The 12,068-nt window shown below is 53.5% G+C and overlaps 1 protein-coding gene across 2 annotated transcripts; it reads right to left on the bottom strand.

Moving 5' to 3' along the window:
• Positions 1–6,313: 6,313 nt before the first annotated feature.
• Positions 6,314–11,286, bottom strand: AQP3 (aquaporin 3 (Gill blood group)). Of its 2 annotated transcripts, XM_060101184.1 has the most exons (6): positions 11,179–11,286; positions 8,012–8,138; positions 7,513–7,650; positions 7,056–7,174; positions 6,569–6,786; positions 6,314–6,482 (listed from the first exon to the last, which is right to left on the bottom strand). In XM_060101184.1, the coding sequence occupies exons 1-6, from the start codon at positions 11,284–11,286 to the stop codon at positions 6,314–6,316; spliced, it is 879 nt and encodes a 292-aa protein (XP_059957167.1). The 2 variants fall into 2 exon arrangements, with proteins under 2 accessions (XP_059957167.1, XP_059957168.1); XM_060101185.1 differs by lacking the exon at positions 6,569–6,786 and having other exon boundaries at positions 6,360–6,482.
• Positions 11,287–12,068: the final 782 nt, after the last annotated feature.

The raw sequence follows: 12,068 nt of genomic DNA, 5'->3' as shown, positions 1-12,068 counted from the left end.
CTTTTTCCATATCAATTGTAAACAATGCTACTATGAACATTGGAGTGCATGTATCTTTTAGAATTAGTGTTTTTGGTTTTTTCAGATATATATCAAGGAGTGGTATTTCTGGGTCATATAATAGTTCTATTTTTAGTTTTTTGAGAAACCTCCATACTGTTTCCACAGTGGCTGCACCAATTTATATTCCCACCAACAATGTATGAGGGTTCCCTTCCTTTTTGGAAAAAACATATTTATTTATTTATTTATTTAGGCTGTGCTGGGTCTCAGTTGCAGCATGCGGGATATTTAGTTGCAGCGTGCGAACTCTTAGTTGCGGCATGCACGTGGGACATAGTTCCCTGACCAGGGATTGAACCCGGCCCGCCCCCTGAATTGGGAGCTTGGAGTCTTAGCCACTGGACCACCAGTCGCAAGGGTTCCATTTTCTCCACATCCTCACCAATGTTTGTTACTTGTGTTATTTTTGATGATAGCCATTCTGACAGGTATGAGGTGATAGCTCATTGTGGTTTTGATTTGCATTTCCCTGATGATTAGTGATGTTGAGCATCTTTTCACGTGCTGCTTGGCCATCTGCATGTTCTCTTTGGAGAAATGTCTATCCAAGTCTTCTGCCCATTTTTTAATCAGGTTGTTTATTTTTTTGATGTTGAGTTTTTTTTTTTTTTTTTTTTTTTCTTTTTGCGGTATGCGGGCCTCTCACTGCTGTGGCCTCTCCCGTTGCGGAGCACAGGCTCCGGACGCGCAGGCTCAGCGGCCATGGCTCACGGGCCCAGCCGCTCCGCGGCACATGGGATCCCCCCAGACCGGGGCACGAACCCGCATCCCCTGCATCGGCAGGCGGACTCTCAACCACTGCGCCACCAGGGAGGCCCTGATGTTGAGTTTTATGAGCTGTTTATATATGTTGGGTATTAACTCCTTATCAGTCATATCATTTGCAAATATTTTCTCCCATTCAGTAGGTGTCTTTTCGTTTTGTCAGTGGTTTCCTTTGCTGTGCAAAAGCTTTTAAGTTTAATTAGGTCCCATTTGCTCATTTTTGTCTTATTTCCTTTGCTTTAGGAGACTGATCCAAAAAAAAATATTGCTACTATTTATGTCAAAGAGTGTTCTGCCTGTTTTCCTCTAGGAGTTTTACTGTCTCTGGACTTTTTTTTTTTGGCTGTGTTGGGTCTTCGTTGCTTCGTTGCTTTGTTGCTGGGCTTTCTCTAGTTGCAGCGAGCGGGGGCTACTCTTCATTGCGGTGCACAGGCTTCTCATTGCAGTGGCTTTTCTTATTGCGGAGCATGGGCTCTAGGTGCGTGGGCTTCAGTAGTTGTGGCATGTGAGCTCAGTAGTTGTGGGTCGCGGGCTTAGCTGCTCCACGGCATGTGGGATCTTCCCAGACCAGGGCTTGAACCCGTGTCCCCTGCACTGGCAGGTGGATTCTTAACCACTGCACCACCAGGGAAGCCCATGGTCTCTGGTCTTACATTTAGGTCTTTAATCCATTTTTAGTTTATTTTTGTATATAGTGTTAGAGAGTGTTCTAATTTCATTAGTTTACATGTAGTTGTCCAGTTTTCCCAGCACCACTTATTGAAGAGACTGTCTTTTCTCCATTGTATATTCTTGCCTCCTTTGTCATAGATTAATTGACAAAAAGTGCATGAGTTTATTTCTGGGCTCTCTATTCTGTTCCATCGATCTATGTGTCTGTTTTTGTGCCAATACCATAGTGGGGTTTTTTTTGTTTTGTTTTGTTTTGCTTTGCGGTACGCGGGCCTCTCACTGTTGTGGCCTCTCCCGTTGCGGAGCACAGGCTCCAGACACGCAGGCTCAGCGGCCATGGCTCATGGGCTCAGCCACTCTGCAGCATGTGGGATCTTCCTGGACCGGGGCACGAACCCGTGTCCCCTGCATCGGCAGGTGGACTCTCAACCACTGCGCCACCAGGGAAGCCCACCATAGTGTTTTGATTACTGTAGCTTTGTAGTATGGTCTGAAAGTCAGGTGGGACATGATTCCTCCAGCTCTGTTCTTCTTTCTCAAGATTGTTTTGGCTACTTAGGGGCCATACACATTTTAAGATTATTTGTTCTAGTTCTGTGAAAAATATCCTTGGTATTTTGATAAGGATTGCATTGAATCTGTAGATGGCCTCAGGTAGTATAGTCATTTTAACAATATTAATTCTTCCAGTCCACGAGAACATAGTATATCTCTCTATCTGTTTGTGCTATCTCCAATTTCTTTCATCAGTGTCTTATAATTTTCCAAGTACAGGTCTTTTCCCTCCTTAGGTATGCTTTTCCCAGGTATCTTATTCTTTTTGATGTGATGGTAAATAGGATTGTTCCCTTAGTTTCTCTTTCTGTTAGTTCATTGTTAGTCTATAGAAATGCAACAGATTTCTGTATATTAATTTTATATCCTGCAACTTTACCAAATTCATTGATGAATGAATTGATGAATTCGGTAAAGTTGCAGGTGAAGGAGGCTCCCCACCTGACTTTCTCCTTCCTTTGCACTGCCAGCGTTCCCAGGTGCACACCTCAGTGTCCCCACCTCCTCCCAATGAGGAGGCCAGTACCTTCACAGACCCTCCTGTGGGGGACCAAGGGTGTCTCTGGCCTCAGGGGTCTCTGTTCAGGGTGGAGTAGTCCCTCCTCTCCCGTCCCCACCCCACCCAATTCTACCCCACCCACACTTCCCCCAAGCCTGGGGGGACCACACCCAGGCTTTTAGACAAACAAAATCAAGGGGAAAGAGTCAGCGAGAAGGAGGGAGCTCATTACTAGGAATTAAGGAGGAGGTATGCCCTGGGGTAAGATAAGCGGGACTGGTCACTCAGACTCTCTTAGGTACTTAGGTAAATGACATGTTCTCTTAGAAGTACACATAGAAAGACCCAGACACAAAGAGTCAGGCAGGGACAGAGACACAGAAAGAGACAGAGACATGGTCAGCCAGGGGCACAGACCCAGAGCCATACCAGACAGACTGAGAGAAAGATAGCTACACCCAGCAGCACCGAGAGGTGCACAGCTGCATGTGCGCACACACAAGCAGGCACACAAGGAAACGGAAACCAAGCTCAGGTTTCAGGGAGGTGGATTTCAATGCAAGCAAGTCAGAGCTTTAAGGAACCATGAGCTCCTCCAAAGATGGCTGTGGAGAGGACTAGCTCAGGAAGAAGGGACAGAGATGAGACGTGGGATCTTGATTCTCTCTCAAGTCCACCCTGGCAAACGGATTAAGCTACTTTCCTGAAGGAGATGAAGAGGTTTCTTTCTAGAACTTGCTATCAGACAGAACTGCTGGTAGGAGGCATATCTTAGAAGGGAGTAGGGGAGGTGGGAAGCTTCGCTCCTGCCCCCAGGGGTCATGCTGCTACTTGGCTTCTGTCACTGGGCAGCCAGGCCTTCCTCTTGCTCACTCGGTCTGACCTTCCAACCAACGTGTTCCCTAGGCTGCATGCTCCTCTGCTGTCTACACCCGTGGTGGCCCCCTCTTGTGTCTCCCTTCTATTCCTCCCAAAACCCTCCTCAAGTTAGGGCACGGCAAGCCATCACCCCGTTCTTCCTCCCCCCTCTCAGGAACTTCAGATTCGTGGAAGGAATCTGAGGCGGAAGAGGATATTAAATTCAGTGACCTTTAAAAAACAGCCTTCAGATCTCTCCACCACCACCATCCCCCCTCCCCTGTTCTGCAGAAAAAAATCATTTTTTGACATTTATTGACTATTATCTTCCATTACCTCCTCCTCTCAATGTCTCCCAATTCACGGATGAGGAAACTGAGGTTCAGGGAAAGAAAATGACCACCCCAGTATCACACAGCTAGAGGGAGGCCAAGCTGGGCTTGAAATCCAGGTCTGACTCTTTGTTCACCACTGGGCCAGAAGCCCTCCCACCACCCCCTGGTCAGGGTCAACTGCAGGAGTTGAGAATAAGAGAAGACAAAGGTCATGGGGCATGCTGGGGAAGATAGCAGAGTGAGGGTACCCAAAGCGGGACAGGTGTGGCTGCAGTGAAACTCTGAAGCACACATTCTCCTCCCATGGTTTGCCCTTTCTCCCCCCAGGGCCTGAGAAGAGGACACTCCCTCTGGCTCAGGTCCCTTCAACATTCCAGACACGCCTCTTGGGAGCTGGGGACAAGTGGGTGGAGACCTGAGATGCAACTGCCTTCCCCCAGCCCCAACTGCCCAGAGTCCAGGCTGTGCGACCCACCCCCTCTGGGCCATGGTCTCCTCATCTGTGAAGTGGCTGGGGAGCAAGAGTTGGCTTATCCTCTAAAAACCACAGTTCTCCTCCAGACCCAGGCATCCCAACGTGGTTAACTCTGCAGGAGAGCTTGGGTTGGGGCCACCTTCCCTTTTTATTCCCAGTGAAATTTGAGGAGGATTCGGTAAGGAAGGAGCAGGAGATGGGAAGGGGCACGTGATCTCCCAGCAGAGCTTCCCAGGCTTCAGTCAGGACACCAGAGTCAGTCCAATCCCAGAACCCAGCCTTACAGGACACAGGGGTGCCTCAGACTAAAGAACTGAAGAACTGAAGCACAGGAGGCATGAGTGAATGCAGCTGTGGTCTCTGGGTTCAGACAACTGACTGTAGAGATGGTGAAAGAATGGGTAAGGCAGGGGTGACTTCCTGGAGGGGGTGATGGAGCAGATCAGGAGGATTTTAGTGAGTGGGCAGTGAGGTAGGAAGGCACGGGAGCACACAAAGTAGTCTGGGGTGGATGGAGCATTGTGAGGGGAGGTGTAGGTACCAGGGCCAGGTCCTGGAGGGCCTGACTGAAGGATAGAGGGATTTGAATTGTCTCTGGGTAGCGGGGAGAGCCGTAGAAAGAGGCCCACTTTCAGCAGGTGTTTTCAGAAAGATCCCTCTGGTTGCTTTGTGGACTGACTGGGGCAAACTGGAGTCAGAGAGGCTGCTCAGGGGGCTGTGGCCAAGGTCTAGTTGAAGGTGATAGAGCCCAAACAGCTGCGAAGTGTAGAAGGCAATAACAGGTTCCCGGTCTGATTGGTCTCTTCCAGCAACAGGGAGCTCACTATTTCTTGGGTAGCAGTCCTCTGCTTTGGGCAGCTCTGCCTGGGAGAAAGTTCTTCCCTAGGCCAGGCTTCAGCCTGCCTTCCTGGGGTAGTAGGTGGGTGCAGGGGTTGGGAAGATGTGATTCATTGTACTGGGGGGTCCCAGGAAGTTGGAAACTTGGGGGAAAGTGTGGGACGCCGAGTTCAAGCTGAGCTGAAGGAGCTCTCTGACCTGTGTGACTGACCCCTGCCCCTAGGGCAGGTTTGAGTACTACCCTCAGGGTGCCTTGGCTATCTGTGGCCAAACTCACCGAAGCTCTTTAGCTGGTGCCAGAAAAACAGCAGAGTGAGCAGAGAGATATTTACACAATTGGCATATATTTTATTATTTTTTTTATAAAAGGCAAAAGAGTACATGAGTTGAGGATTAAAGGAGTGAAGAAAAAAAAAAGGAATGAAAAGCCTATTTAGAGTCTCCCAACCCCCATCCCTAAAACTGTAGCATCTTATATATATACACACACACACACACACACACACACACACACACACACACACACACATATATATATATACACACACACTTTTTTTTTTCTTTTTTTAAAGAGCAAACGTGAAACTTATGACCTGGACTTCACCCCGCCCCCCTAACGCCTCCACTGTGACAGAAACACATCACTCTGCTCCTACTTATGTATGAAGAGCCAGAGCTCCTCATCTGGGCTGTGGTCCCCTCCTCCTAGCCCTACTCATATTCCCACCCTACCTCCCCCAAAGCCTATAGAAGCCCCCTATGTAGAAAAAACAGCAGACACACACATACTAAGAAACACATGCACCTGGACCCTCCTCCACACGGAGCCCCTGAAACATGCAGACCCCTGGTGCTTTCCTCACTCATAGATAGACACAACACCCTCCCTCCCTCCGGGCCTCCCCCGCACGCCCACAGATAGAATCCTCTCCACTTGGTCCTTTGCCCTGAATATCTGGAAAACCACACACACGCACATGCACATATCTGCTGCCCATTCTCTCTCTTTGGGAGACAAAGGACTAGATTGGCCCTACTCCCTGTGCCACCAGCTTACAGACACTGGCCAGCGGTCCTATTGGGTCCTATTTCCTTCGGGATGGAAAATCCTGAAGGGGGCTGTCTAGAGGGGTGGTGGTAGACAAGGAGCTTCTTAGCCTGGGAGGGGGGTCGTGAAGAGGGCTTCTAGGAAGCAGCCCCTGCACAGTCAAAGGATGCTCATGAGAGGGGGTGGGGGGGAGGCCCCCTGCCCATTCACATCTGCCCCTTGTGCTTCACGTGGGACAGCTTCACGTTCTCCTCATCGGTGGAGGGTGGAGGCGGTTCCAGGTGGCAGCCGATCATGAGCTGATACACGAGGACACCCGCAATGGAACCCAGGAGTGGGGAGACGATGGGCACCCACCACCAGTGGCGGCCGGTCCTGGGGGCAGACAGATGTGGTCAGGGACGCATGGGGCAGGGCAGAGGGGAGACGGGCTGGCGCACGCTGGCGGGGACTGCACTCACGTGAAGACTTCCGTGCCCCAGCCGGCAATGGCTGTGAAAAGGCGAGGGCCGAAGTCCCGGGCGGGGTTGACGGCGTAGCCAGAGTTGAAGCCCATGGAGGTGCCGATGACCAGGACCACCAGGCCCACAGTGAAGGCCTCCAGGCCACGCGGGACAGGGTTATTGTAGGGGTCCACAATGGCCAGCACACACACGATGAGGGAGGCTGTGCCAATGAACTGGGAAGTGGGGAGAACAGGGTGAGAAGAGCCCCCATCCACCTTCTGGCCCCTCCTTCCACCATCCAGCTTCCCTCCACTCTCAGAGTCTTGGCATCTCCCGTGCCCTGCTCTCCAGAGCAGTGGTGCTAAGACTTTTGCTGGTTAAATTTGCAGATTCCTAGGAATCTGCTCTAGATGAGGAGTCCTGTCCCCCAGCCAGCCCATGAGCAACCCAAGGCAGCCTGGTCCTCCTCCCCGAGTTCCCCTCACTCACCCCCAGCCCGTACCTGGTCGAAGAAGCCATTGACCATGTCCAAATGTCCAGAGGGGTAGGTGGCAAAGATGCCGGCTGTGCCATTGGGGCCCGAAACTATAAGCTGGTTGTTGGCGAAGGCCCAGATTGCATCTGGTCACAGATTAGATACCAAGTGGGTGAGTGCAGACGCCTGAGCCCCATCTCCCCTCTCAGGCTGGGCCCACCCTCCCAGGGATCACAGGTGAGTGTAATTGCTGCTTTATTACCCTGGAGTCAGGGGTGAGAAGGTGGAGGAGTGGAGGGCCTGACTCCATTGTTGCCCGACTCATTTCTTTCCCCTCATGACCCCCACCTGGGGCCTGTGCATGAATGAGTCATAAGCCCGGGGCCTGGGCAGGCCCCAGCCATCTGTCATCGAAAGGCCTGGTGCCAGCAGGTCCCAAGCAGAGGGAGGGGGTAGTGGAGGAAGGCAGGGTGGGAAGGCTCACCATAATACAGCCCAAAAACGATCCCGGCACCCAGGAAGGCTCCCAGAGTCTGAGCCAGGGTGTAGACGAGCAGCTTGATCCAGGGCTCACGCGCCAGGAAGCACATAGCAAAGGTCACGGCGGGGTTCAGGTGGGCCCCTGGGCAGAGGGGAGATGGAACCTATTAGCCCCCGCCTGCCACAGTGGGGAGGCCAGGATTCCCCTGCCCCATACTCTCCCTCTCTGGCCCTGGTGAGCAGGGATGCAGAGAAGGGTTTCTTGTACAGAATGGTGTGTTGGACTGTGTAACAGACCAACTCGACTAATCTCTGATTCCAAGGTGAGACTCGAAATTTCCAAGTATCAAGTTCCTTCACCACTCTTCTCTTCCAAGGACCCAAAGCTAAGCCCTGGCTATGCCCTGTTCTGAGGCGACCTCCACTCCCACCCTATTCTCCAGCGGGACACCTTGTGGGAATGCTATGGAGGGGTGATGGCTGAGGGTGGGGTAAGGCCTTACCAGAGACCTGGCCAGCGATAAGGATGCCTAGGGTGACGGCGAAGCCAAAGGCCAGGTTGATGGTGAGGAAACCACCGTGGGTGCCCCGGCTGAGCACGACCTGGGCCACAGAGCCACAGCCAAACAGCTGTGTCAGGAAACAGAACAAAGCAGGGAGGGTGAGGACAAGTGAGTCTCACTCCAGAGGGCAGGGATGAAGGCAACAACCTCCCCCTGCCTTCATGGGGAGGACGGGAGGGCGGGAAGCCCTTTCCTGGAATCGAGCCCCTCCTCCTCCTGCTGCAATTATACCCCGCAGAAGAAGCAGACATGCCCTCTTAGCCCCAATGTCCCAACTTTACTAATAACAGGGTCCTATGGAAGGGACTGGAAGCAAAGTTTGCAACTTCGAGCCCAGAAGATGGCTGAACCATCTCCACTGATTTTTCTTGACTCTCAGTAAGAGTGGGTGGAAGGGGACACTCTCACCTGAGCAGTTCCTCCCCCAGCCCTTCAGGTCTGGCCCATAGGGGTGGGAAGGCTCTCACACTCATCCCCCACCTGCAATTGCCTCCCTCTCTGCCCCAAAGAAGAGCTGAGGGGGAGAGGGCACAAAGAAAGGGAGGAAGCCAGAAGTTCGTTTGAGTCCACTTCTCCTGAATCGGGGGTGTCAGAGCGCCTGCCTCGCCCTGCTCTCCCTCTCAGGATCTTCAGCCTCCTTGACCTGTTCCTGACCCAGAGCCTCCTCTCTCCACTCGCCCTGACCTCCCTGCCCTCAGAGGTCCAGGTTCCCCACTCAGATTTGGAGGTCCTAAAGACAGCGATCTGTCTAGTCTCACTAGCCATAGTCCAGGACCCCCAGAGCAGTGGAAGTGGGGAGATTGGTTCTAAGCTCTCTGCCGGAAATTGGGGGTGGGGAGCGGATTCAAGAGGACTAAAATCCCTGATGTCCTGCAAGTACAGAATGTGCTATTTGTGGGTTCCCCTTGTTCAAATGTAAAAATGTTTCTGTACTAGCTCCTCTGTAAAGAGCCATTGCCCTGAGCCCCCAAAGTGTCCCCCGAAGCTGCTCCAGCCCTGCCCCAGGTCTCCTTTCCCACCTCTCCATAACTAAAGTCTTTATGCCTATCCAGCAGAAAATTTCCAAAACCTGTGCTAAGGGCCCTTGTCCCTTCTAAAGGGTCAGTGTCCTGCTGTACTGGGTGGTTAAGCATTTTGATGATCATCCTTCACGAGGACCAAGAGATAGTGGGGAAGCCAGCAGCAGTGATGCAGGGCAAAGGTGTGCAGGCAGGTGAGAGCAAAAGTCAGAGAGTGTAAGTATGTATGTGTGTTGGAAGAGGCACGTGAGGGTCTGGGGCACCCTGCCCGGCTTGGCTGGCCCTGGCCTCAGCTCCTTGCCTGCCTGAGGCCCAAACCTGGCTCCATCCCAGGAGGCCTTGGAGGGAGAAGCTGTCAGAGCCAGTTCCACCACCTTGAGACTCATCTTCCTCTTCCTCCAGGCTCCCACTCCCTCTCCTCACCTTACTAGGAGCCTCAGAGAAAGGGGCTTCCCTCACCCAAAAGCCAGCCTTGCTACTGCCACTGCAGGCTTTCGGTCCCCAACCCACAGAGGTATGCAGGTAAGCCCTCACCGACCACTTGGGCGTCTCCCGGGCCTGGCCTCTCCTCTTCGCACACTGACACAAAATGCCTCTTAGCCACCTGAGCCTGAAAGCCTTCACAGACATAACACCCTCCTTCTGTGGTCAGGGAGAAGCCAAATGATCCTGGGGCTCAGTGGGAGGCCTGACTGCTCCTTTGGGGGAAGGCAAACTGAGACTAGGGAGGAGATAGGGAGGCCCTTCTGTGAAGGGAAGACAATTTGCTCTGTCCTGGTTGCTCTCAAACAGGGGGCTGGACTAAAAATCAGACAGGGACGGGGGGACACAAGCCTCCAGGGCAGGAGGACAACAAGCATCTGCCCCTATTCCCTTCTTGGCACTTGGCACTGGAGGAGAAGAGAGGCAGATGACTGGGAGGTCTACTAGTCTGGGGAGGGGGTATGGATAAAGTGCCCCACCTGGCTTCCCCCCTTCCTGTTCCTGGAAGCCAGAGGTGAGTCCAGCTTTCCTCTCCCTATAGAATCTGCTCCACCACCACCACCCATTTGGGGTGGGCCATCCAGCCCTACTTGCCCCCAGTTAATCTTGCTAGTCCACAGGGGGCCGGCTGGTCTATGTTACCTAGGGTTGGAAGTGGGACACGGATGGGACACGGAGTACCCCATCCCCTGCAACGGAGCAAATGAACCCAGACGTAACCCAGAGGGAAACAGGTGTAACCACAAGAGTGGCCGAAAATCTGAGAGAAACTGGGACAGGAAATGGAGCCCATAACTGGTGTGTCTGTCAGACCCAAGAAGTGCAGAGTCACCCAGGAACAACCCAGACCCAAACTGGCATAACCAGGGCATAACTGGGACTGGGGAGTAACCCAGGCAAGGAAGCATCGCCCTCAGAGAACCTGTACAGTAACTCCGGCCCCGGGGAGTAAGTCAGAGTGCTTCTGCACGGAAGCTGACAGCATCTGTCTCGGAGTTGCTCGGCACTAGGGGAGGAATTTTAGTGACACCACGTGCTTTGTGCCTGGGGCACAGCTGCGTTCCACCGCCTCCTATCTTCAGGATCCTCCCTCCTTCCCGCTTGCTCTTTGCTGTGTGTAGCCTCCGCCCTCTGCCCCCACCTGTGGCAAACTGTCCTTATGGCAGAGCAACTTTTGGACTTTCTAAGGCTTAATTATTCATTAGGGGCCAGGCCACCCAAATAACCCCAGAGGGGCCCATTTGCCACTGCCTCCCAGGGCTGGGACTCTAGGAACCTGGGGAGCTGTGGAAGCCAGAAAGGGCTGGAGGTCCCAGACTGCAGAGGTGACTGCTGTCCCCAGCCTGTGGGCTGGGTCACTGGTGAGAGGGTAAAGGATCAGAGCTGTCACTGGGGCATAACAGCTGTCATTCTGGCAAGAGTCAGAACCGTCAGTCACTGAGGGGCTTAGCGCTATGGGCGAAGGGTGCTCCCGAAGGGGTCAAGTTGGGCGCGAGGGATCAGAGCTGGGAGAGGGGTCAAGGCTGTCTTAAAAAACACAGACCCTCCAGTGAACAGAGGGACTGGGAAGTGTGGGGCTGGAGAGAGACTTCTCCCTCCACTCACCACGAGGATGAGGGTCCCCAGGCACTCAGCCAGCGCCTGGCGAAGCAGCTGGTAGCGGATGTGGAGCATCTCCCCGCAGCGGGACACCAGCTCCTTCTGTCGACCCATGGCTGGGGCAGGCGGCGGTGCTGTCGGGCGGCGGACGCAGCAGCTGTGGCCGTGAGCGCCGAGTGGCGCCCTTTTTATAGGAGCCGGAGGCACGCGCCCCGCCCGCAGGCACCGCCGCCCGCCGAGCCGGGTGCCGGCCTCAGGAGTGGGCGGCCACCCCGCACTGCTCGCCTAGGGAGGCTGGAGGGGACGCTGGGTTGGGGGGACGCTGATAAGGAAGGTAGGGGTGTGTGGTGTGAGGAGACTTTAGGGCTGGTGTTGGCCCGGGGAGGAGGTGTCTGGGGGCTGAGACCAGACTGCGGGATTGTGCAGTCTGAGAGCCGATGGTGGGGTGTAGGCACGTGCAGGATGGGGGCTCAGGGGGAAAAGGAGCCACCAAAGAGACTTCCTTGGGCCACTCGCAGTGAGCCTCGCTGCCATCCTCACCACGGTGGAGGGGAGAGGAGGCATGTCAGAAAGGAAAGGAACTCTGCATAATGCACTGTGGTGTCCTAAGTGGGAGGGAAACCCAAAAGGGAGGGGAGATATGTATAGGTATGGCTGATTCATTTTGCTGTGCAGTAGAAGCTAATGCAGCATTGTAAAGCAACTATACTCCAGTAAAAATCAGCTAATAAAAAATTTTTTTTTTTTTTTTAAAGAGAGAAAGGAAAGGAACTAGCCCCAGCTCTACACGATGGCTGGACCTGGCGTGTCCTCAGTCAGGGGCCAGGACGGAGGAGGCTGTGGACCCCAAGGGAGAAGAGACCCTCTGAGTCCAGACCCAGGTGGACTCAGGAACA

Source organism: Mesoplodon densirostris, chromosome 6, assembly GCF_025265405.1.
Source record: "Mesoplodon densirostris isolate mMesDen1 chromosome 6, mMesDen1 primary haplotype, whole genome shotgun sequence".
NCBI lineage: Eukaryota > Metazoa > Chordata > Mammalia > Artiodactyla > Ziphiidae > Mesoplodon > Mesoplodon densirostris.
Note: the sequence above shows the minus strand (reverse complement) of the source record. Positions and strands in the feature narration are given on the sequence as shown.